Below are 26,902 nucleotides of genomic sequence, written 5' to 3' on the forward strand. Positions count from 1 at the left end.
GTTTCCTTTCCAGCTGTTCTCGCCTCATGCCTTTGTAGCTTGGAGAGTGGGGAGGGCAAATGATGCTTAAGGAATGGTGCTAGGTCCATATGTAAAGACCAAGCCATAGTTAAAGCAAACCAAAATCTGAATGCCAACACAAACTTTGGCTTCAGATCATGATTTGCTGGCAGTAAACAAACCATAGTAAAGTGCAGGATATGCCAAGGTTTAATAAACCATTGTTTAATAAACATGATGTGCTAATCAGGACAATAGGACCCTCGCTTCCCCAGTGATAAGTTGAGTTACTGTCCCAGCAACCAGGTCAACCAGTTTATCACCTTTAATCCCAGTATTCCCAGGAATTCAACCAAAAACAAATCACGGTTAAGTCCAGAGACTGAAGAGCCTCCAACTTTGAGAAAGTTATGGAAAGAAATCTAATTGTGGGAGTGGACTAAGGCTGGAAACAGCCAGGGACGAGGGCAGAAAAGAAAGGTCTTTGGGAAAAGGGTCTTGGAAGATGCTGGAATGACCATTTATTTAGATGGAGCAACTCCCCTATGAAGAAAGGCTGGAGTGTTTGGGACTTCTTGGTTTACAGGAAAGGTAAGAGGTGACATGGCATGCAGAAAGCAGATAGAGAAATCTTTTCCTCCCTCTCTCTCCACACTAGAACTTGTGGGTATCCAATGAAGCTGACGGCTGGAGTATTCAGAACAGATGAAAGAACAGACTTCTTCACACAGCACAGTTATGCTCTTATTGCACATGCCTTGTAGATCCCTATCAGACTTCTAGCAACTTGCCATCCTGAGATTTAAGGTTCGCCACACAGGTAAATGCTCCAGAACACTCACACTCCCTTGACTATGATAGATTTCATTTCAGAGAGTGCTCAGAGCTTCCAAGGGCGCAGGAGATAGTTTATTAAACTGACAAGGTCTGAAGACATCTCCCTTGCTCAGATGCTCAAGAGGCAGTTGAGCTGTGATGCCAAAGACTCGTCTATTTGCTTCTGTTCTTTTGGCAGCAGACTTGCCAAAAACCATTTGTGTTTTCTGCATCATTCATGCATAAAGAGCTATACTTTTTAAAAAAATTAAAAATAACACTCTATTTGCTATTAACAAAAGCTGCTGATGCACACATCTCCAGAGCAGCTCTATCTCCTCTCACACGGTGGGTAGGAAAGAACATTGCGCTGGAAGAGACATCCCATGGGTTCTGTAAGACAACCGGCGCAGCTCTCTCACATGTTTAGAGAACATGACACACAAGGCAAGGTTGAAAGAACAGAGCATGCTTAGAAGCAATATAGTGGTACCTTGGGTTAAGTACTTAATTCGTTCCGGAGGTCCATACTTAACCTGAAACTGTTCTTAACCTGAAGCACCACTTTAGCTAATGGGGCTTCCTGCTGTTGCCGCGCCGCCAGAGCACAATTTCTGTTCTCATCCTGAAGCAATGTTCTTAACCTGAAGCAATATTTATGGGTTAACGGAGTCTGTAACCTGAAGCGTATGTAACCCGAGGTACCACTGTACTCGTGTAAAGGGGTTTGCGATACGGCTTTTGTTGAAAAGTTGACAAGTTAAATGAAAATGGCTAGGGGGCCTAAATACTGGGTAATTTTTGTGTGGTTTTTACTGTGCCTAGCAGACCCTGGAATAAAGTTTCATTTATGTTTTAAGTTATGTTTATAATATTATTTATGTTTCACATTATGTTCCTTGTATGTTACTATAGATGAAATTAATAAAAATATTTATTTTGGGGGTTGAGGGGGAGAAAGCAAAGAGATATGGAGACAATGCAGGGGGCAGTTCCCAGCTGCATAAGAAGACCTGACTTAAAATGAACTGGGGAGGGATAAATAATGGTGAGGGATAGAAACTTGGTGCCTGCTCATATTTACCAGTACTTCTTAAGTTTTTAGATGGCAACCCCTGCCCCAGACATTGTAGTACAGATTGTCCCAGCTGACTCATTGTTCCTTGACTATGCTCAGCTTAGACAGATGCCTTGTTCTGTTGATAATTACAGCCTATTACAGACTGAAGACATTGATGGAAGAACAGTAATACATCATGGGGGCAGGGGGCCAGCCACACCCACGCCTCCCAGCTAATGCATCAAACACAAAATAATACCACAGCAAAGATGGGGAGATTAGAATTTAACCTCTAGATAGGAAAGGATTTCGCTTTTATGGAAGGTGTCACTCTGGCAAAAGCGCACAGTTGATGCATGGATTCACATATACCATGCACAGGGTTTCAGGTGTACCAGATGCATCCCAAAGTCTTTTCAGAACTTCCACGCCAGCCTGTGCCCTTGGCTTGCCAGCTGCCTGCCCTTCCTGCCAATCCTGAAGGCATGAGAACCGCTGCTCCAGATCCTGTTGTATTCCTCCTGGACACTTGCCAAGAGAAATGAGCATATGGTAGCTTTGCAGTCATCCATCATCAGGACAGATCACAGCTCCCAAAGAAAGCTGCTTCTCCCAGAGTTAGCACTCAGGCTTAAATCTTTTAAGAAGTGCTGGCGTATGTCCTACACAAAACCTGCATCATTTTGGGCTGGAAAAATATTTCAAATTCCTAGGGGCCTGTGTCCATTTTTGAGGTGCTGGAGCACAGCTTTGTTTTCTGAGTTCTTTCCCCAGCAAAACGCTGAATGAATTCTTCAAGTTCTGTTGCATGAGCATCACATTTCAAGCCATCTACAGTGGTACCTTGGGTTACAGATGCTTCAGGTTACAGACACTTCAGATTACAGACTCTGCTAACCCAGAAATAGTACCTCGGGTTAAGAACTTTTCTTCAGGATGAGAACAGATATCGTGCAGTGGTGGTGTGGTGGCAGTGGGAGGCCCCATTAGCTAAAGTGGTACCTCAGGTTAAGAACAGTTTCAGGTTAAGAACGGACCTCCGGAACGAATTAAAATCTTAACCTGAGGTACCACTGTAATAGACCAGTGGCATGAATCCCATTGAGATTCATCTTCCCCTTGATATAGACACCTTTACAGTGATACCTCGGGTTACATACGCTTCAGGTTACAGACTCCGCAAACCCAGAAATAGTACCTCGGGTTAAGAACTTTGCTTCAGGATGAGAACAGAAATTGTGCTCCGGCAGCGTGGCGGCAGCAGGAGGCCCCATTAGCTAAAGTGGTACCTCAGGTTAAGAACAATTTCAGGTTAAGAACGGACCTCCGGAACGAACTAAGTACGTAACCCGAGGTACCACTGTAAATGCATCAAGACAAGCAGTTGGGGCATTAATTCAGCTCCACTTTAACTATTTTGAAGGAGAGGAAAGGAGCCTCAGTAGTTATAGAATGGTGCAATTTACTAATTTGTGTAAAACGTTCATTCCTGCCTTTAGAGATCTCACCGACAATTACTCATCAGCTTCTCTCTGCCTCTGTCTGTCTCCCACACACCTTCTGACAGCTGCTTTCGAGCAGATAGTTTTAGGTCACAGGTAGCAAGTATGATGCCCTCCAGGTGTTGTCAGATTCCATCTCCCAGTAGCTCCAGCCAACATGGCCAATAGCCAGGGATGGTGACAGGAGTTGCAGGTCAACAACATCTGGAAGGCACTGCTGACAAGCCCTGATTCAAGCTTTCACCAACAAATCCTACAAGAGAACAACCACCTCTGAGCGGAGAGAAGTGAAAAAAAATATGTGTGAACAGGAAGAACCTTTCTCCGGAGATTAAAAAGAAATAACTACCATTCCATGCTTCCTACGTGCACACAAGGTGTCATGAGGGCCATACAAGGATCATTAGACAAACACATGGAAGACAAGGCTATAAATGGCAACTAGACCCAACGGCTGTGTTCCACCTCCACTGTCTGAACCAGTGAATGCTCAGCTGTTGGGAATCAGACCTCCTCTCCCCTCAACTGTCCCTTGAGAGGCAGCCATTCCATCAGGCTGCCCCAGTGGGAGAGACAGGAAGCAGAAGGTTCATTGCATCGACTTTTCTGGGGGGCCAGCTCCATCAGGCACACCTGCCCCTGAACTGTGCCAGCTGGTCAGTACAGGAGCAAATGTGTAGAAATTGGTGCCTGAGTTTCCTCTTCCCTCCTTGACTCTTTTCCCTTGTGTGTTGTATATTTATTTATTTATTTATTTGAATGTAAGCCTGCAGGTAGGAAGTGCCTGGTTTTGATTTGATGTAAGCTGCTCCAGGAGCCTTTTCAGCTGAAGGGCAGAGTGCAAATGCTGTAAAACAATAAATAAAATCAGAACTGGAGAGTTGATGGTTGAGCTCAGGGGTTCCTTGTGGGCTTCCTGGAAGCGGTGCATGGTTGTCCACGGTAAGAACAAGATACTGGAGGAGATGGGCCATTGGCCTGATCTAGGAGCCTTGTCTTATGTTCTTATAGTTCGTTGTTGTAGTCAGCAGCAGAAGAGTGAGGGCTGGTGCACTGGTCAACCAGTGGAGGTCAAATATTCCACGAAGCTTAGAATGACATTATGTAGGTGACATCTTTCATTACAATGACCACCTTTGGTAGGAAGGACCCCTCCCGCTCTCAGCAGTGTACCCAAGCTTCTCCTCCTGACTACCTGTGGGAACATCTGCCACATCCAAGCAGAAACGCAAGCTATGGTGGCCACCTAGGAAAGGCCATGTGGAAGCCTGTGGCCCTCCAGATGTTATCAGCCTCCCTCTCCCATCAGCCTCAGAAACTGGAAGCTGCACTCCAGTGACATATGGGGCTACAGGCTCCATATCCCTGCCCTAGGTACAAACCAACAATCTGAATTGAGCCCCCAAACCAAGTAGTAATCAATGTAGGTGCCATAGCATTAGTTAAGGTGTGTGTGTGTGTGTGTGTGTTTTGTGCCTGATTTGCATGCTCCTCTGAAAAGAACACTGCAAGCCGCATTCTGGAGCAACAGAAATTACCCAACAGTCTTCAAAGGCAGCCCTATGCGCAGCGCATTGCAGTAATATAACTTGGAAGAGCCCAGGGCATGAATTGCCATGTCCAGGGTTGGCTTGCCCAGTAAAAGAAATAAAGGCAGGACAACGATTAAGCACATTCTGATTTTCAACTGGGAGTCTGACCCCATTCAAAACAGGCCACACACCAGTTGCCTTTAACTGGCAGGTTGAGACCCACTAGTAGGTCACAGCCTGATCCATGCAACAGGAGAAATGGGTCCCCAAATGCATGTTTGGGTTAAAGTGGGTCCTGGGTCTGAAAAGGTTGACGATACCTGCCCTAACCAGCAGCACCTTTTCATCCTATATCAATTTCAGCTTCAGTCTGTCTATCCAGGCCAAACCTGACACCAGTTCAGAACTACAGAATTTAGGTTCAGAGTGGTCTAACATTATTTTTTTAAGTTGTAGCTTGCATATTGCTTGTTCTACTTTTGGGGATGATGCATCCACCTGACAAAAATACCTCTTGCAGCTGTGTTTTCGGTCACAGGAACTTGGGCAGGCACAAACTCCCGAGATGCTGACTAGACTTTCAAGCCAGCAGGGGGGGAATGGCTGTTCCTGTCAAAACATGCCAAGGATTCAAATCACACCTTTCCCACCTAAATAACCAGGTGTGGAGAACCCTACTGAGCCCATCGAGATCAAACACACAGCCCACAAAGCTCCCGAAATTATTTTAGAACTAGGTCACCACTCAACATACGTCAGGAGCACATGAACTTGCCTTACATTCCATTGGTTCATCCAGCCCAATCTGTTCAACACATCACACTTCCTAGTAAGCACATCCAGGGTTGTGTACATTACTATTTCTTCAATTTATTTGTTGCTTGCACATTAGGAAGCAACTTACAAAACATTAAAAACACTTAGCATAACATTTTATTTTTTATTAACAAAAACAGACCCAATAAAACAGCAGCAAAAACACATCAATAAACAGCAAAATCATCACCATCAGTCAAACATCTGGGAGAAGAGGCGAGTTTTTATCTGGCACCAAAAGGACACTAATGACAGAACCCACAGACAATGGGGAGAACATTCCACAAGTGGGGAGCCACTACTGAAAATGAGCCCCCTCCCTTATCACCACCCTGCAAACCTTTGTTAGAGGATCTCAGGTGAAGATCGAAATGTCCAGATATGTTTATATCAGGAGAGACGCTCAGATAGGTACTGGGCTTACATTAAATGCCAGTTGAGAGTTAAATAAAGGAGTCTGGATAAAGAATAACATTCCTTCTGTACAGCATTACATGTTCCAAAATGAACAAGACAGCTTAATGCCACAAAATTAGCTCTCTCAACTACAGAAATGGTGTTCTATCACATCTACAGGATACCTCTTCCAGATGCCAGAAAAGTAATGCAATTTGAATCGCATCCCAGATCCCTTTGGACACCTGGGTCTGTAATTGGCTCGCTCATGACTTTTCAACACTCTTTGGAGATGTGGGAGGAGCACCCTGCAGTTACATCTGCACTGAAATAAGCAAATCTGGATGGACATAATTTTTAACAGCACAAGGTATTAAAAGTATTCAGCAATCACTTTTAAAATTTCACTTAATTCACATGCAAACACATATGCAGAGAGAAAAGGAAGATGTTCTGTGTTAACAAAACACAAAAAAGGTCTAAATAAAATAATTGCCTACTGGTTATTATTTTTTAAAAAAGCAGAAGGGAGGTCCATAGGTTGCTAAAAAGGGAAGAAAGATTCAATCAGGATCCAAAAAGGCAAAATTAATGGGAGTGGGGAGAAGGCTGATTTGAAGAAATCTCATTTGTACAAGTTTCAGTTGATTATTTCAATTTTTATGTGGTAAAAGCAACCATTTCCAAACCAGAAGCATACTGGGGGTTTTCTGGAGCTATTAAGCAAATAAATAATGCAGAAAAACAGCTTCAGAAAACCCCCTGTATGCTTCTGGTTTGGAAACTTATTTGGTTGTTCTCTTTAAAGAAAAAAACCACCTCAAAGCAGCCACAGGCATCACTTCATGGGAGACGTTCCCTCTCCTAAGACCATACTTGCCATCTGAAACTTTCATAAGTATTGTTGTTGTTGAACTATTTTAAAGGAGTGGAGTACCCTGCTCCCTGGCTTATCACAAAAATCTTTCTAAGGTTTAAAATAATCTATTAATCTAACTGATCAACTGAGCAAAATGTTGCAGCCTATGTCTGCCTATGTGTGACATGTGAGAAGAACATCAACACAAGAAGGCAATGAGCAATCGGCACAGAATACCTAGAAGAATCAAATAGGGGGAAACAACACAAAACACAAATTTTGTTTCTGTAGTCAAGAGTTCTAAAAAGAAAAGCATTTTTAAAAACCAAAGCGAGGAAAAGTGACCAGTGTTTTGGTACACAGCGCTGTAAAGCCACTGTTGATTCCACCTTAAACATCACTTATTATTTTGAATTCTACCACCTGCTACACCTTTGCTTTAGCCCGGGGAACAGCGCATCATCCACAAGTGCTCTGGGAATCCTGGCTGCAATGCTTGCAAAAACACATTTCCAAAGTCCAATTCAGCAATTTCCTTTGAGGAGCTATGCTTTGGATTTTAAAAACGTCTGGAGAGCCAGTATTTTACCCACTGCTGTGAGCAGAGCATCTGCTTTGCATGCCGAAGGTCCCGGGTCCAACCCCCAATGGCATCACCAGGAAGGCTGGGAATATTTCCTGTCAGAAACTCTGGAGAGCTACTGCCTATCAGTGTGGATGATACTGACCTAGATGGACTAATGGTCTGTATAAGGCATTCTCCAGCATCTCCACTGCAAGAGTAGCAGCTGATGGGAAAGACCCTTCCCTGCCCCTGGGGACAGGCTGCCAGTCAGTGGTGGACTAGATGGAGAAATAGGCTGGCAAGGTAAAGAGCAGCAAGGGAGCCATTTCCTATTGCAATCCTCAGCTGGGAGCGAGTGGGAGACCCTCAAGAGAAAACTCAAGAAAGCCCAGTGTCTGAATCTAGGGACCAGGGAATCCTTCAGAGAACCGGGCACCAAGCTCATTTTTGCAAGATAGAAACTTGTTTTATTTAAGGAAGTTAGTTATTTATAGCTGAATTCTTATTGATTGCCTTTTAAGGTGAACTCCTCACAAGAGGCTCCAGAAAATAACCTTGCATATAAACTCGCATTTTCAAGAAAAAAACCCAAATGTTTAAAAGTAAGTCCAACACAATATACAGGCCAGCAATACGCCATTATAGATTAGTTAAAATCCATTTAAAGCAACTTCTGGTAGCACCATATATTATTTTTTAAAACACTACTCAAAACAATTGGGATTTGGGTTGCAATTATATAATTTATATATTTGTCACCTGTGTCTGCTTTAAAAGTTTTGTTGATTTTATATTTGTTTTTAATGAAGATTGTTTATATATGCCTGTGTGTAGCTTTTAATGGATTGTGGGCTTTAGCTGTTTACTATCTCCAATAGTAAACCTATGGACTGTGCTCTGGTCCATGGGGTCATGAAGAGTCGGACACAACTAAATGACTAAACAACAACATCTTCAATATTATGTTTACGCTGCTTGCAAAACTTTTTCATTTGAGTGACCTACGTTTTCTAAATGAATAAAAAGATTTAGGAATCTAAAATGCCCCTTTAACCTCTCCTGAAACCATATTACTTGGAGGAGGGTCCCACTACCCAAAAGGCCCTGCCTTGATGGCAGGTGCAGAAGCACAGCCTCCAAAGCTGATCTCAGAGCATGGGCAGGTTCATATGGCCAATGGAACTCCTTCAGATAGCCTGGCTCAAAACTATTTAGTGTTGTGGGGGTGGGTGGGCATGTTGCCCTCCAGAAGTGGTTAGACCACAATTCCCATCATCCCTGATCACTGGCCACAATAGCTGAGGCTGATGGGAGTGGGAATCCAACAATTGCAGGGTCACAGGGTTCCTTGCCCTTGATTTAGGTAGCAAACACCAGCACTTTAGACGGGTTCCAGAAGTGCACTGGAAACTATTACAACTGGTATAAAATTGGTGCTGTGCATGCCTAACACCCGGCTATCACCTGGGTGTTCACATTTTGCACAACAGGAAGCGGCTAAACCATCTGCAAAGGCAGCCCCTCACAAAGTGCCTTACAGTAGCCTAAGGACTTCAGTTATCCTTGGCGGTCACTAGTCTAGTGCAAAGGTAACAGGGGCTAGGCCCTCCTCCCTAGATAGGGTCCTTGTTGGTGTACCAACCTCAGCGGATAAAAGGCAGTCTCTGCCACCTCTGCAAGTAACCCAGGGGAACCTGCAGAATTGGTCCTGTAGGAGGAGGGAACCGCCATCCAAAACTGGTTGCAAACCACAACTGAGACTGGCTGGACCAGTGGTTCTCAAAGGGTGTGGCACACCAGACATCCACTATTTGCACAGCTTCCTGCAACCCCCCCCAACCCCCCATGCATCCAACATGCTACTTCTTTTAAAAGAGAGAGTTTCAGATACAGATGGAGTCTTCTCCACAGCATGTTAACTTCACCATTTCCACGTAAAGCTGCAGCGATCTACATGAGTTAATTTGAGTGGATGCTGTGCTGAAGCACTGCCTTTATTATTATAGTTGCTGGAGAAACTAGAATTAATGCAAGGGATGGCACACAGAGGCCTCATCCATTTGATGTAAATCAAGGCACTGCACATTTAAATTGCTCTGCTTTCTTTCAGGAAAGTACATTGAAGTGATTCATTAGGCGCTGTGCCATTTGCGAGAAACAGAGCAATTCTCATCAGCATACCAGAGCACCTCTGGTAGTCAAATTTAAAAAGCAATCAAGTCTACTAATACCTTCCTCTGGTGCCTATTTACATCAGTGGCAAACATGATTCCCAACAATTCTGATTTAAATGAATAAAGAGCAAATTAACCTCAGCTAATGCAGCACAGAGGCAAAACCTACACAGCAAAACTTCATGACACCTCCACCTATGTATATTTCATTTCCTAAAACTCACCCATTATTCTCCCCTACATTTGATAATTCAATATAACATACTGCCAAGTTCAGAACAGATCACAAGTTATAAATATGAATCTCCCCCAGAAGCTTAGATGCATTCAATAGCATTGCAAGCAATCATTTATAGTACCATTTTAAAATTTATAATATCCCAGAAAGGCAGAGATTGTTGCTTGATGTACAGAAAAACTGCTTTTACTGAGCACCGGAAAGCTTTGCTTATGCATGGAAATCATCCTCTGCTAAACAAGGACTGGCACAAATGACAGATTGGATGAAATGAAACATAATGAATAATTTGTGCTAGCTTGGAGCAGTCAGCTATGTATCTTCCTATAAACCAACACTTTCAGAGCTGTATACAGATACAAAACATTTAGGACTTTTTCACCAACATCACGGAGCTGCTTTAAAAAGGTGTCACTAAATAATTAACTCGGCAATCAGAACCTGGAAAAGGAGAAAACATGGCCCCAATCCAGCACACATACTGAAGTTCCACCAACACCATGAGTCTTAAACACATATCATTTTAAACATGCACTATTCTTTCCTGTAGGACTGTTACCGGTGATATTCAGAGTATTGGATCTTGGCATAAGGACCGGCATATAGCAGAACCGTAGAATTGGTAGGGAGCACAAGGTCATGTACTGCAACCCCCTGCAATGCAGGAATTGCAGCTAAAGCCAATTAAGGTGAGTCCACCACATTCTGTTCCTTTTCCGAACAGTTCCCACTATCGGAAAGTTCTTCCTGATGCTTAGTTGGAATCTCATTTCTTGTCATTTGCTCCATCTTCCACGTGACAGCCTTTCAGGTATTTGTGTCTTCTTTTCCTCACCTCATTTCAGAAAACGAGAAAAACATTTTCCCACCTCCAGTCCCCCTGCACTCCAAGAATTCTCAAAGATTATTGGCAGAGGCTCTGAGATTACACCCGCAAGTTCCTTGAGTACCCCTGGGTGCAGCTCATTAGGCCCTGGAGGTCTGAATTCATGTCTGAGGTCATACTGAATTTTAGCCTGCCTGACCTTCTCCCTGCAAGTGTTGGCTACTCGTTTAAACGCTTCCTTCATGATTTGCCCCATTTCTTATACAACCCCTTTTATATCTCAGGCCATCTAAACACTCCTTATGCAGCCAACCACACCAGTTTCTTTAGGTGACTCCTGCTTTTCTTTCTTGTTGTAACTGTTTGTAGTTCTGCCTTCAGTATCTCACCTTTCAAAAACTCCCATCCACCGTGAATTCCCTTCTCTTTAAGTATTTCTGACCGCAGGATCACACCCAGCATTTCCTTAAGCTTCTTTGAAATTGGCTTTCCTAAAGTCCAGAGTGCGTGTCCAATTACACTTGGCTTTTCCTTTCCTCTGCATAATGAACCCCTGGAGGATGTGGTCACTTCCTACCAAGATTTCTGCTACTACTGTCCTTCCCTTTTAGTGAAGATCAGGTCCAAGATTGCTGATCCCCTTGTTGCTTCTTTCACATTCAGGGAGATGAGATTGTCAGTAAGTCTTCCTATAACAGTAGTTTCCGAATTGAAGCATACCAAGAAACCACACTTAGCAACATTGAAGCACATCAAGATAGCAAACCACTGATTGTTCCCAAGCAAACCATAGTTTCCTGGTCTGCTCACACTGTGATGGAAATGTGTTCAATTGGAGAAGGGAATGCTTTTGCACCCTACAGATTCCAAAAATCTGTATTAGCTTGAACATAGTTACAGAAAAGGCAGAATGACCTCCACAAATCTCAAAGAGATGCTCCTTCCATACAGATCAGAGATAGGGAGGGTGGAGAATCTGTCCAATTAGCTTTAAAGATTAACTTTTTATGCAATCTCCTTCTGTTTACTTTACTGTCCTGATCAAATGTTAGTTTATTGTACTGGCCAACTTAAACGGTTAACTTGACGAGTTTCTGAAAATGTTATGTCACTGCTGATGTGTAATGGACAACATGGCAGTAATTATGTAACAAATAGGACTTCTGCTGTTTGTGAGAAGGCATATAGTAACAGCTGTGCAAACCCTGTGACTATTACAGTTCCCATCACTGTATGGGGCTGTCCTTTACTGCAGTAAAGTCAATTAAAAAAGGGTATTGTCTTGCCTGAATATTGGTTGAGTTTTTATTCATTTAGTTCTCTACCAGGAGACAAACTTAGAGTGTTTGTGGTACAATGTCAACAGTTCTAAACGCTGAAGTTTTAAGGTTTTATTTGTGGTTTTAGATATGTATTTGCCATCTTGTGAATTCCTGCACATAAGTGCTGGCCTGTCCACTTTATCACTGTTGACTCTTCACTGGTGAACGCATTTCCACCAAGCAAACCAAAATAAGCAAAGTGACTGGACTTTGAAAGTATTCATATACATGGGCTTTATGCTTTATGTGGGTGAGTGTCCAGGAGGTTGTATCTAGCTAAGTCATCCTCAGAGTAGACTCACTGGAATGGCCTTAGCTCTGCATGCAGAAGGTCCCAGGTTCCATCCCTGGAGTCTCCAAGTACGGCTGTGGGAGACTCCTTGCCTGAAATCCTGGAGAAGCTGCTACCAGTCAGTGCAGACGATATGGAGCCAGACTGACCACTGGGTCTGACTCAGCATGAATGAGCTTCTCCCTAATTGCACAAGTCACTTATGCAGACAGCACTGGCATGACGTCTACTGGGGACTGCAGAATATTCCAAAGCAAAAAGCTTGAGTTACGTCCCGGCAGAGATATGATTTCTGACTGCTGCTCATTTCTTTGCTTTACTGTCATTTCGAGTCTTCTGTCTCTTCCCCCCTCGTCACACTCACCTCTCCACAGGACTCATGTGCGTTATCGATGGGAAAGGTCTATTAAAATGACATCTACCTCCAGGATGAGAAAACACCCATGACAACTGAAGTAGCTTTTAAAAGCTATTACATGCACACACCCCTTCACTGCTGTCAAAAAAGGAAGTCCGGGAGATTATGACTGACTGCTGAGTATTCATTTAAAATCCAGCTACAATTCCAGAGGCAGACAAATGACCACAGCAATGGCATCTGGGAGGTCTTAAAAATTAACCAACTTGGCGGACTGCTTAATGATTTTCCTGCATGTTGTAGCAAACATAATGCACTATGCTAAAGGCTGTGTGGTTTTTAATTGCACCTTCACTGGTTATTTTAGAGTATTTTATTGTATTGCAATTTGCATTCCACTGAATTAAAAGTGTAATACAATGCAATAAAATAAAAAATATAAAAGAAGGAACAAAAATACAATTAAAAATCACTATAATGTGGGCATGCCCAGTATTTGAAATTTGCCAGGTGCAAAATTCAGCCACTTGTGACCAAGTGAAGATGCCTGGGTGCCAAATGTCTCCACCATCTGGAAGTGCCTGCCTGGGCATCCTTCGATCTTGACTGTTTTCACACACTAGCAGCACATCCTATAGAATTCTCTTTGTTATATTTTATCTGCACAATCAGAATGAATTTCAGGAACCAAAAGGTCCTATGGAAAAATACAAATTTCGAGCCATCCAGCCCCAAAATGGCAACAAGGCATTCTGTTTTGGCAACTGTAACCCTGGTTTAAGGAGCCATTTGGAGCCTGCCTTATTTATCCGAGTTCCTAACCACTGGGCCGCATGCCCCGGGCCACCTGAATTAAGCCCACGAACCACCAGTGGCCCAAGGACTACAATCAATCATATATTATAGAGTCACAGATCCATTAAAACAAAACTAAGTAAGAGTATGTTTTAATGATCACATTTTTATTCTTAAAGCACGATATGATACCAGAGGGGAGGAACATGAAATACAAATGGCAATTAAGAGTGAGTGTACCCCCTTATGAGACATTTAAGCAGAAAAGAGGAACTTGGCCACTAACTCTGTCATTAACTTGTTTGTATCAGCCAATAAGCTCACTGGAAGGACAGATCCAATACTTTGGCCCCCTCATGAGAAGAGAAGACTCCCTGGAAAAGACCCTGATGTTGGGAAAGATGGAGGGCACAAGGAGAAGGGGACGGCAGAGGACGAGATGGTTGGATAGTGTTCTCGAAGCTACAAACATGAGTCTGACCAAACTGTGGGAGGCAGTGGAAGACAGGAGTGTCTGGCGTGCTCTGGTCCAGGGGGTCACGAAGAGTCGGACACGACTAAACAACAAAAGCAGCCAATAAATATTCCAGATATACCTCCTAGGATGCTTCCAGGGTCTTTCCTCGTAAGGGGCAAAGTGGTCCATTATATTCAAAAGAGGCATGGCCCAGGTTAGGAATCCCTAACCTAGAACAGGGTGGGAAAATTCATGGCTCTCCAGATGTAGCTTCACTGCTACTCCCATCAGCCCTGACTACTGGCCCTGCCGCTTGGAGCCAATCCAGCAACAGCTGGAGGGCCATCGGTTCACCATCCCTGACTGCTAGAGAGCCAGGGATAATGGAGTTGTGCGTGTTTGGTTTTTAAAGGAAAACTCAATTTAAACCACAGGGACATTTGCAAGAGTCAGTGGTTTCTGGAAAGCCTCCAATATAGCTTGTTATGCACTCCTGCCTCAAACACCACTGCGAGTATCTCCAGAGGTCCCTGTTGCTTCGTTTTTCTCTTCTTTACAACATGGACCCTGGATTTATTGCTACAGACAAGTTAGGTAGATGCTTTCCATAATAATTAGCTGAGGCTGGGAAGGCTCTCAATTCCTTCAGACTCTCTTGCCCAGGTGTTCGGATTTTTTGTTGTTGTTCCTGGATGTTGTTTTCTGCTTTCCTCGCCAGGAGCTCTGTGGTGTCTATGAGTCAATCAAATGACCCAGGAAAGTAACATTTTCTCCCTAATCCAGTCTCCCATAATGAACTGACCGGTGCTAATTTGGGATTAAGACATCCAGACACAGGACTGTTTCAAAGGAGATGGAAATTCCCAGGCTAACACTGCTTGCGTTTCTGCCATGTACCCTGACACCCTAGTTGTAGAAGCTGTTCCAAAGTAGGAACCCCTTTGTTTTCAGGGATTGGGGGAGGAGTGTGAGTGAAAAAGAATTGGGGTCAATGCTTCACTTCCTTTTGGAAACTACAAGGGAACCAAAATATTCACAGAACTTCATCACTGCTGGTGTAAAGCTGCCATACAAATCAATTGTGCAGCTTGCATTTGGGATCCTGTGAGCAGTTCTGGCAACCTCACCTCAAAAAGGACATTGTAGGTTCAGAAAAAGGCAACCAAAATGAATAAGGGGGTGCAGCAAATCCCCCAAGAGGAAAGGTGGCAGCATTTGGAGTTTTCATTTGGAGAACAGGCAAGTTTATAAAATGGTGCATGTTTGTCTTTGTCTGTTGTGGCACTAGAACTTGGGGACACCCAGCGAATCTGAATGATGGAAGATTCAGGACAGAATTTCATGCAGCATAGTTAAACTATGGAACTCATTCCCACAAGAGGCAATGGTGCCCACCAGCTTGGATGGATTTAGAAGAGAATTAGGCAGATTTGTGGAGGATAAGGCTATCAACGGCCACTAGCCATGATGGCCATGCTCAGCGCTATTTTTCTAGAAAAAGAGGTGCCAGAGGTGGACACCTCCCTCATTTTCTTAGAATGGCAATGTCACCCACCCGAGAGGTGCCAGAACTTAGATCTGGCAAGTTCTGGCTGAAAAAAGGCTGGCAATGCTTCTGAATACAGTTGCTGGAAATCACAGAAGGGGAGAGGACTCTTATGCTCAAGCCCTGCTTGAAGGTTTCCCATGGGGGCATATAGTTGGCCACCATGAGAAGAGGATGTCAGGCTAGATGGGTCATTGGCTCACTCTGCTCCTAGCCACTCATTGAATCTTAACGGTATCCCCACTAGTATAAAAAGGGAAGTCCCATTAGTATAAAAACTCAGAGGCAGAGCACTTGCCTTGCAGGCGGAAGCGAGTCTACCCCATTGTGTCAAACAGGTCTTACTCTCAGTGTCTAGGATTGTAGCTTTAGAACAGCCTTCTCCAACCTGGTGCTCTCCAGAAGTTTTAGACTATAATGTCCATCAGCAAGTGAGCTGGCTACGGCTGATGGGAGTTGTACTCCAATAGATCAGGAGAGCACTAGGCTGAGGAAAGCATCCTTTAGAAAGAATGTCAGGGAAAGCTAGCAACTAACATGAGAATACAGGTATGGTATGATACCTGGAAGATCTGTTGAAAAGGAGGCCCAAGGCTGTAGCTCTTTTGTGTTTTATCTCTGCCTGATCTCAGCAGAAAGAACTTTGGCTAATCCCTCACCAGCTGGTGGCTGTTAGACTGACAGCACAAAAGAAACCGAGCACAAGTTCATCTAACAGGTGTGAGGAGGAGGGAAGAGAATGATGTTCACACCCAGGTTTCCTTTTTTAGCACACACAAACTGTAATCACAATAATTGCTCATCAAGAAGACATTATTTCCAGGGGAGGAGGCTATCACCGCAGCTAGTAAGAGGGCTATGCAATTATTTTATTAAAAAGGATGAGTACAGAGACATTAAAACTGTTTTAGGGGTTGTTGTTTTTGGGTGGGGGGAGGAGGGATTCTACAAGCAAAGCAAAAGTCAGCACATAAAGAAAAAAATCCAAAATTCACAGGAGGGCAATACCTGGCCAACCAAAATGTTGCAAGCTCCCTAATTCTCCAGAACTCTTTATCTGGCTAGATATTAAACTAAGCAGCCATGGGGACGGGGCGGGGCGGGGAAATGCTGGATTATTGTTAAAGGCATAAAGCAGGAGTGGGAAACCTTGGGGCTGGAGGCCAAATATGGCTGGCAGCCCTCTGTATCTGGCGCACAGCTCTCGCCCCAGGCTCACTGCCCCTGCTTCACCCCCCCCCCCCCCCCGCATGTGCTTATGCCTGGCTGGAATGTGTCCTTGAGCTCTGATAAGGCCACTTATTTGTCTTGATGGAGGTGGTGGGTGTACCTGTGTCTGCCTCCAGGTCACATATTTTCCTCCACCCACTTTTTGCCTCTGGCCGTTACTGGCATGCGCATGAACACACAGGCAGGATGATGAGCACAGATTAAATCCTGCTGGGAACAGAGTGGTGCTGCCAATGCAGGATTAAACCCTGTCCTCCAAGCCCATCAGCTGATGCCACCATGTGATGTCAGTTGATGGCTCGATGGCCATGATTGCAGGGAAATGGCCTGGTGGGCCAAACTGGGTCCCAAGGGGGCTGGAAGTTCCCTACTCCTGGTCTGCTCTCACTTGCAGCAGCCCTCCAGGGTCACAGGCAGAGAAGGGCTTCCCCCTTCACCAGATACCTGAGACTGTTAACTGGAGACAGGAGCCACATCAGGGAGAGGTCACTGCAGGAGAAGGACCGTGAGCAACACCACGGAAGGGGCATCTCTAGGGCCCAGGCGAAATCGACAAGCCAGGAGGTTTAATGTAATGTTAATGTAATCTTGTTATATTTATAGCACTGGAATGTTGGGTTTTAATGTATGTTCTCATACTTGCTATTATGCAGTCATTTTATTACTGTATTTTTTGCCCTATAGGACGCACTTTTTCCCCTCCAAAAATGAAGGGGAAATCTGGGTGCGTCCTATGGGGCGAATGCAGACTTTTGCTGAAGCTTGCAGAGCGAGAGGGGTCAGTGCGCACTGACCCCTCTTGCTCTCCAGGCTTCAGGAAGACATCCGTAGGCTAGGCAGCCCTGCGGGAGTTCCCTGCGGGAGCTGAAAGCAGAGCACCCGGCGCTTAGGGAACACATCCGTAGCCTAGGCAGCCCTGCGGGAGTTCCCTGAAGCAGAGCGCCCCGCGCGCCAGACAGACATCCGCAGGGCTCCCCACACTGCGGATAGCAGCCTGCCACCCGGCGGGAGGGGCACCCTGAAGCAGAGCACCCGCGCGCCGGGCAGACATCGGCCAGCCCCACAAGCTCGGGGGACAGCAGGGAGGTGCAGCGCCGCCATCCCGCTGTTCCGCGACCTGCTTCGGTTTCCCCGACCTGGTTTTGGGGGGGAAATAAAGGGGGGAGAATTTCCTTTATTTCCCCCAAAAAAAACTAGGTGCGTCCTATGGGACGAAAGATACGGTATGTTATTGTGAATTTTTTCTTGCAATGGTTGATTTTGAGATGCTTTCCTGCTTCCTTTGCTGCAAGCTGCTTTGAGCATGATTCTTTTTTGTGGAAAAGTGACATACAAATACAATTATGAATGAATGAATGAATGAATGAATGAAACAGGCTGAGCCTTGGGTCTTCTCCTATGGAGTAACAGGACCCCCACCCCCCCAATCTGATCTCTGGCCTGCTTCACATGGAAATAAGGGCAGAAGGCGGAAAGAAACATCAACTAGCCTTAGGATTAGACCAGGTTTTGAAACAGTTCCACATTGCAAACCCTCCCTATTTTACAGTAGACAGATCCCCAACCTCACGTTTGCTGATCCACAAGATGGCTTGGCCACCCAGATTCCCAAACTGGATTTCTCTCTGTCTTACAAAGACTCAGGTTTGGGGTAAGGGCAAGGAGGCTGGAACAGTTCAAAAAGCCTGGAGCCTTGCCTATAAAAGTCTACCAAGCACATGGATGGAATAAAAGAAGGATCCAGGGTCTTGAATGAGCACAGTTAAGATTCTTTCTTTCTAAAGGGATTTTCAGATGCATGCAGCCCTGCAAGGAGAGAAAGGAATGGAATTCCAAAAGGCGCACAGAGAGACAAAGGAAAGGATGGGGGAGACAAACAAGCCTGGGGTCTCATCTTGGAATGAAGACAGGCAGAAGGGTAATGATTTTGAGCCTTCACCACAGATGGCACTGTGGCGTTAACTGGTGGGAAAGAAATTTGAGAAAGACAACACACAACCGGTTTCACATAAATCTGTGCTTAGACCTGATGGTTCAGATAGCATGCAACAGAATGAATATTAAGGAAATGTGTCTGGCAGCCACAGAACCACCTCATGTTTACCCTGCCTATACTAGGATAATCACAGTTGTATATGCTTTTTAAAAATCAAATTGTTAATTACTGCAATCAAGTATTTTTTTTAAAAGCATCCAAGGCACTGTTTGGAATGGGAACAAATGCCCTTATCAGCAACACTGCTTATCATCGCAGTTCAGGCTTTTCTTTTCATTTTTAATGACTGCACATATTTAGAAATTTCAAGTACCAGAAGATGCCAAACTTAAACCCAAACCCAGTTCAGGAGTGAGAAGCCACCTTGCTTCTTAGAGCAAAGATTTAAAATATACTAAATTTGCAGATGATTCTCAAAAATCAGAACTCTGCTCATAAGCGCACCTCAGTGGCTTTATCAACACAGCGGCTTTCAGGTCTGATTAGAGACCTAAAAGAAATAAGGAAAGATTTGAACACAGAGAGAGAGATGGAGAGAAAAGAAACCCCTGGATAAAAAGCCACAGAGTAGCTGTTTTTGAGAAAGGTTTCTGAAAAGAAACCATTTTTTTGCAGAAGAACTTGGTCCTATTTGTATGTGACTGAAAGCAACTAGGATTCCCCCAAAAGGCAGCAGAGATCGTCTCCTGGATTTATCCACAAACCACAGGCCTTCCTTCCACAGCTGTCACAAACAAAGCTGCCCGTAAGCCACGCGACTTGGGTGAACCACAAGTATTATTGAATGCTCTGCTGAAGATAAGCCACACAGCCTGCACATCCCTTTGTTCCAAATAGCCATTTTAGGATGGATCTCTGCTGTGCCTCTTAGCCCTGTATCACACACCCTTCCCTCCTTTGTGCCTCCCCCCCATGCACACACAAAGAAGCTCTGTGCTGTATATGCTTGTCCAAATTCATATGCAGCTCAAGTCTCTGAGTATCTGGGACTCAGTGGTTTCCTTGGTTCACAGCTGATCTGTGCATGTTGTGCTTGTTATCCCAAGGCATTTCACACTTCAGAGCAACTCAGGATATACCCCAGACAATCTCCTGCTACAGCTTTCTCCCTGGGTCTCCAGTCAAAAAACTAGAAGATATTTTATATCAGTGACCAAGACCAGTCATGCAAAAGCACAAACAGGCAGACCCTGGAACAAAGAATGCAGAGACATAAAATTCAATTACTGGGAGAGACCCCTGAACCTCAGGAAAGTTTATCCCATCAGTCTCCAGAAATTGGATTAGTTGACAGCCCCAGAGTTGTTTAAACTATTTAAAATAGGTCTTTTGTATGCTAAACAGGGGCTCTGTTTTTGAATTGCAAATACCAAGCAAATCATTATCTCAGTTCCTGAGATGGACAAGGCTCCTGGATTAACAAGCAGCAGCTGCTCATGTCCTTCCAGGTGCAATGTTTGTAGTTGGGCTGAGAAAAAGAAGAAATTAGGGGACGCAAATAAAGCTGAAACTCAATGAGAAATAAAAAACACCTCTGGCAGTAAGTGAAAAGAATGAACTCTGCATATTTCATGTTTTACAAAGGAAGGTGTGGGCCTCCCTTCCCTTACTGGCCCTACTCGATCCCAAACATGCTAGGCGCTAGATGTGGTGCTCCCACTGGCAGTAGGGAGGTGGGTGGGCATGGAAAAATGCAGTCCCTGGAGCAAAGAAGTGCAGCATGAACTTTCAAAGCCAATGAGAGGTCTTGCACGGCTCTGCAGAGTCTACCTTCCTCAAACACAACCAACATCAACAGATGGAGAAAGCACATAGAGAAGCTGCAAGAGCACCTTGACTCTGAAAGGGCTGTTCATCTGTCTCTCTCACACACACCCTCACACAATTTTTTTGACACATTCAACCATCCTTGTGCTAGACAGCACTGTCTACAAAGAGGCAACTTCATACTGAACTGAAAATGCTATTTTGGACACAGGACCAAAAGCAAGATATCTAGCTGGGTGGGAGGGCAGAACTGGCTCAGAGGAAGGGCAGTGAGCTTACAGCAGAAAAGATAAGGCCCAGTAATCCCTTAGGTGTCTGGGGCTTTGAGCCTGCTTGGTAACATCATCTCACTTCACTGAACAATGGGGAACCTGTGGACCTTCAGACGTTGTTGGCCTACAAATTCCATCATCCATGCTGGCTGGGAATCATAGGAGTTGGGATTCCAATAACATCCAGAGGGCCACATGCCTGAGATCTAGGATCTCTTGTGTGAACCGGCCTAAAATCAAGAGATAGGTACCACCACTTGCTAAATCAGTTTTCTCCAGCATGGAGCCCTGCAGATATTTTGGACAACAGCCCCCATCAATCCCAGCCATGCTGATGGGATTTGGAGTCCAGCAACATCTGGAAGGCACCCTAAATAGTTGGATATTGTTTTCATTGTTAGCTCAGTCTTAAGTACTAGCCAATGGGCGATAAAGGATGGATTTCGGGTAAAGGCAGAGGACTTTGCTTACCCAAAAAAATGAAATCAACTTCAAAACGAAACAAAAACCCGTGTTACACTTGAATAACCCGCATTCATGGTTCCTGCTAATTGCAGAGGGTGGAAGAACAGAGCAAAAAAAAGAGAGGATCTTTAAGGTTCCCAAGCGCAAACTGGACAGCTGTAATGTGCAGAGATGGTAACAGATTACTATAAAATTGCTCTTGAATGGGCAATGGGGGAGGGCTGAAGGAATTGCCAGATCATAATGTCTGGAAGAGGGAAAGATACCTGGGAAATATTGGAATGCTTTTATTACTGTGCTAGAACACTGGAGTGAGAATTGAAAGGGTTGGAGAGATTACATGTTCTATGGAGCGAAAGATTCTCTCTCCAGAAAGGAGAAATGAGGCGAGGGGAGATGTATTAACCCTCCATAGGTTTTTTTAGAGTCAAGGAGTTTTCTGTTTGCAAAGGATGGGATGAAACCAAGAGGAAATCTAGATCCCAGTGTATTTTTAAGAAGCCAGTGCTAGAACACCAGATCCTAACCCAGCTTCCTCAAAAAGAAATGTTGATTGGGAATTCTTTCCAGGCAGGCATCTCCTGGAAGGTTTCACTGGAACCAAGGGAACTATTTCCCCCCAAATCAGGTGTGCTTGGGATTGTGAGACCAAGTTGGACTCTTCAGGGTTTTTACTCAAAAACTGGGCAACAGGAAGATCACAAGGGCTCTCCCTGGAGATAAGGAGAGTGGAGGATAGCAGGCCTCAATTCTGTGCGTGTTTACTGCAATGTAAACCAGGGTCTTATTCCCATAGGAACATAATAAGAGCCTCTTGCATCAGGCCATGGCCCCTATAGCCCAGTATCTCCTGTTCTCACAGTGTCCCCACAGGGAATGTTGAGCCGTTGGCCTGATCCAGCTGGCTCTTGTGAGGTTCTCATGGGAAGACGACCCTGGTTTCCTTTAGAGTAAACATGCACAGGATTGAGGTCTGCCATCCTCTACTCACTTTATATCCATGGAGAGCTCTGGTTCTTATGGGACACCAGATAAGGCCAATTGCTCATTTAGCCCAGCGTCTTCTTCCCATCAGGGCCGGCTGGGCTGCTGAACCAGACGGGGCATGGGCCTGATCCAGGGGGGTGTTGTTCTGAACGTAGTAAGGTGACGCGCCCGCCACCCCAGATGGGCTCGCTCCATCCGTAGGGATCTCCCTGCTTTGTCCCCCGCCCCGCCTGTGTCTCACCTGGTGGGGCGCAGCTTGGCGTCCTTTTTGCTGTCCACCACGGCCGGGACGCAGTTGGTCAGCTCGGTCCAGTCGGCGTGGAGCCCGCAGCTCCAGCCAGTGGAGAAGCGGGAGAAGAGCCAGGTCTCTCGCTTGCCCGGCCGGAGGCAGGTGCACTTTTTCTGCCCGGCCTTGCACTCGCAAGGTTGCTCCAGCTGGATGTTGCGCACCAGGTGGCGCCCGAAGGTGGTGCCGCCCGTCTTCTGGATGTGCAGGAAAACGATCAGATCGTCGCCAGCGATGTGGAAGTCCACGCGGCGCAGCAGGTCGGCTTCCGAGAAGTTCAGGCGTGGCACGAAGCGCGGAGGGCTTTCGTCCTCCGCCCGGTAAGGGTCCCCTCCCTGGCCGGCCTGGCGCGCCAGCAGGGCGGACGGGGCGGCCTCGGCCAGGCGCTGCCGCAGCTGGCACTCGCTACCCGGGCACACGTACTGCAGCACCAGCCCCCCGAAGAGCAGCAGCATCACCAGCGCCGCCAGTCCCCGGTGCCAGCGCTCCTCCATGGCCGGGGCGGGCGCATCGCCGCCGCCCGACGGCCCCGGTCACCGCCCCGCCAGCGTCGTCGCCGCCGTCCTCCTTCTCGCCGCTGCCTCCATACCGGTGCGCACCGAAAAACGGCTCCCTCCACCTTCTCCTGCCGCCGACGCCGTCGCTCTGCCTACCCGCTGCGGCTCCAGCGCCCGCCCCCGGCCCGCCCCTCGACGGCTGCAGTCCCCGCCTCAGGAGCGGCCTCTCCACTCAGAAGAAGCCTTTGTCTTTTCTGCCGGAGCGGCCGCGCCTCGCTTGCCTCCTCCTCCTCCTCGGAAAGGCAGCCGGACCCACCCCGAGCGCAGCGCCGACCCCGGCAGGAGCAGAGACCGGCTTAGTGGCCCGATCCTCCCCTCCAAAGACGCGTCTCACTCTCCTGGTTGCTGGCGCGGTTTCTCCCTATCGCTCCTAGGAAGAGGCGCCGCTGAAAGATTCACACGTCCTGGGGGGACCTGGGCACTGTCGCTCTTTCACGCAGCTTTCTCCGGCTCCCCCCCCCCCCGTCCAGTTTGGGAGCCTCTAAGGCCGTCTCCTTTCCCTAGAGCCATCATTTATTTCCCTCTCACACACGCGCGCACATATAATGCCTGCCTTCCATGTTTCCACCCTCTGGGTTGGCAATGGCTTTTCCCAACCTGGTGCCCTCCATGAGTTTCTGGGACTCCCATTCCCATCATCCCTGACGAGGCAGGCACTGTGATCTGAAGAACACCAGCCTAGGGTTGAAGGCCAGTCTCAGGGATCACACCAGAATACATTCAGCAGGGGGAAATGGCCTCTCTTAGTAGGTGAAGAAATTGACACCACCAGCACCAGCTTTCATCAGAAGGTCTCAAGGTTTAAAATTCAGAATTGAAAACGTATGGGTTAAGAACACTAGATGCTACCAGGAAGCCCAAAAGCAAACCACGAGGGCAATAGTTGCAAGTGTGTCGCCAGCATAATGGAGACTAGGGCTGTGTGTAACAACACTCAGATGTACACTGCCTCTGGATATGGAGGTTCTATTAATCAGGGCTAATAAGAACATAAGGAAAGCCTGGTTGCTGAATCAGACCAAAGGCCTATCTAGTCCCATTTATCACAGAGGCCAAGCAGGTGCTTAATAGAAGCCTACTGGTAGGACATCATTACTGCCATTATAGAAAGGCAGTATATGGAAGGGACCCCTAGGGGTAATCTAGTCCAACCCCCTGCAATGTACTTCATTTTATGCCACCTTTCCATTACAGGTGGCACCGTGGGTCAGCGCATCTGGTTGTCCACCAGAAGGCTGGTGGTTCATTTGGTGGGGAGAGAGACTGTACTCCTATTATATCTCCTCACACTTTTCCAACATATATTTTGAAAGTGAGCCAAGATGAAGGGCATATTGCTAACCTCTCCCACTCCCCCCCAAAAAGTATCCAAGGCATGGAAACCATCAAGTTGATTTGATTCCATTTGAGTTCCACTCCTACCCAGAATAAATGTGTCATTTGAAGGAGCTGTGTTGTGAAATGTTCAGTTTGCAAAAGGCTATGTATTTCCATTCCAGTGTTTCAAGCAATCTGAAGGGGGGGGGGGATGAGTATATTCAATCCACTTGTTTTTGCTTTAACTATGATATATTTACTTTAAAAATTAATAGACACATAAAGCAAGGAGAGAGGAGTCCTACACATTGACTGCTAATTCATTGTGGGAATCAGAGGTCATCTAATTTTGATGTGAAATTAATACATACCATAAAAGACGTGATGCATACAGGGGATGGCGCTCCCTGACAAACCATTAGCAGGAACGAGCTAAAATAAGCAATGATCAGTCCTTCACAGTTGAGGTATCATTGCCCATCTTCCTGCATCAAGCCAGTTGCCGCTTACCAAGCTGAATGTGGGAAATGGATGTGCACTTTCCATTTAGGCTGGAATTGTGCCTGTCAGATCTGACCGGTCTTTCCACCACCTGCCGCTACCTGGTGCCTTCTGCATGCAAAGCAGATATTCTGCTGTTGAATGAAGCCCACCCCCTTCCTTCCATGCTTCCGTGCTTCAAGAAATATATTAGCATGACTTCATTCAGCATTCACAGGGGCCCCCATTCCTGATCTCGAAGCATCAAGGCTGCTTCCCTGCACCCCTTCTGGACCCAGGAGCCTGGTGGGGGGCAAACGTTGCAAGAGGGTGGCTGGTCTTTGAATGAAGGGCTCCGGGCAGGGAAGGCTGCCCAGATTGCTGCAATGTGATACATGTAATGTGATATAATGAAAGATAGGCAGAAGGCACATTTGGCACACACACACAGAGAGAGAGAGAGAGAGAGAGAGAGACCCTCCTAGTGTCCCTATTTTCCAGGGATGTCCCTGATTTAGAGAAGCCTTCTAGGGCTGCCATACGTTTGGACTGTCAAAATGGCATCCAGTCGGATTTTTGCCGAATCAGTAAAAAAAAGTCTGGTGAAACCAGGACATTTGGCAACCAGGGCAATTTTTAAAAGAAAAATGCTGTAAAAAGCCAAAAAAAGGAGCCCAAAACCTTTTTTTTTTCCATTAGAGAAATGTTGGAGGAGATAAATAACTATACAACCTTTAGAAGACATCTGAAGGCAGTCCTGTATAGGGAAGTTTTTAAATATTGAATGTTTTATGTATGCTGGAAGCCATCCACAGTGGCTGGGGAAACCCAGCCAGATGGGCAGGGGATAAATATTCTTATTCTTATTAAACAGCATGTCCCTATTTTTATTGGAGAAATGTTGGAGGGTTATGTATAATGTTTTCGCCTGGTGCTCAAAGATATGCAATGAAGGCACCCATTGAGCCTCCCTGGGAAGAGCATTCCACAGTTGCCAGGAAGCCACCACAGCTCATGCCAGCACCCCTTTTTATTTTTTAAAGATAAGAGCATATGAATGAATACTAGCTGTGATAGCTGGGCTCCTGAAGACTCCTGGGAAGTGTAGTTTGCTAAGGGTGCTGACAATTGTTAGAGACCTCTGTTCCCCTCACAGAGCTACAATTCCTGAAGTGGTTTCACAATCAATCTTCCTTCCTAGGAGACTCCGGGAATTTTAGCTCTGTGATGGGAATAGGGGTCCTCCCAAAAACTCTCAGCACCTGTAACAGACTTCAGTTCCCAGCATCCTTTGGGCAAAGCCATGACTGCTTAAAGTGGTATGAGGCTGCTTTAAAGGTATACAGTCATATCTCAGGTTGAAGTAGCTTCGGGATAAGTATGTTCGGGTTGCGCGCTGCAACGACCCGGAAGTAACGGAGCGCGTTACTTCCGGGTTTTGCCGTTTGCGCATGCGCTCAAAATGACGTCACACACATGCGTGGAAGTGGTGAATCGCGACAACTGAAGTTGCGTTCGCTTCAGGATGCGAACAGGGCTCTGGAATGGATCCTGTTTGCATCCAGAGGTACCACTGTACTGCAAATGGAGCCTAATGCTGTGTCACAAAAGAGGCCTGTGTGTTATGAAAGGAGCCTGCTGACAAGTTTTTGTATACATTTTCAGCTTCAGAGTGGTGTGCATCCAATGTAAGAACAGGTGTATTCAAAACAACAACAACCCCCAAATCCTGTGATCCAGACATGAAAAGTTTAATACATTATGAGTTAAGACCAACTGCTGCAAGCACTTTCTGGGGCAGAACTTGGTAAGGTAGGTTTCAGAAACGGGATTGACATTGTCTGCAGAATAGCTCTTCCTTGCCTTGAGTTGTTTGAAAGTGAGACATCAGTGCTCAGTGACCCACAGGGACTCGTCAGCAGTGCAAGAGATGACTAATAATCCTTCATGATGTGACAACCTGTGCCTGAATGGCTAACGCAGGCAGATTG

At 45.8% G+C, this 26,902-nt stretch overlaps 1 protein-coding gene across 1 annotated transcript in view; it reads right to left on the reverse strand.

Moving 5' to 3' along the window:
- HS6ST2 (heparan sulfate 6-O-sulfotransferase 2) overlaps window positions 1-23,728 on the reverse strand; it is a 157,832-nt gene extending 134,104 nt beyond the window's left edge. The window contains exon 1 of the mRNA XM_080990402.1: window positions 22,513-23,728. Within this exon, the coding sequence (XP_080846528.1) occupies window positions 22,513-23,051 (539 nt within the window). The 5' untranslated portion in view covers window positions 23,052-23,728. The remainder of the gene's footprint in view (window positions 1-22,512) is intronic.
- Window positions 23,729-26,902: the final 3,174 nt, after the last annotated feature.

This window comes from Podarcis pityusensis, assembly GCF_964106645.2.
Source record: "Podarcis pityusensis genome assembly, chromosome: Z".
In the NCBI taxonomy this organism is placed as follows: domain Eukaryota; kingdom Metazoa; phylum Chordata; class Lepidosauria; order Squamata; family Lacertidae; genus Podarcis; species Podarcis pityusensis.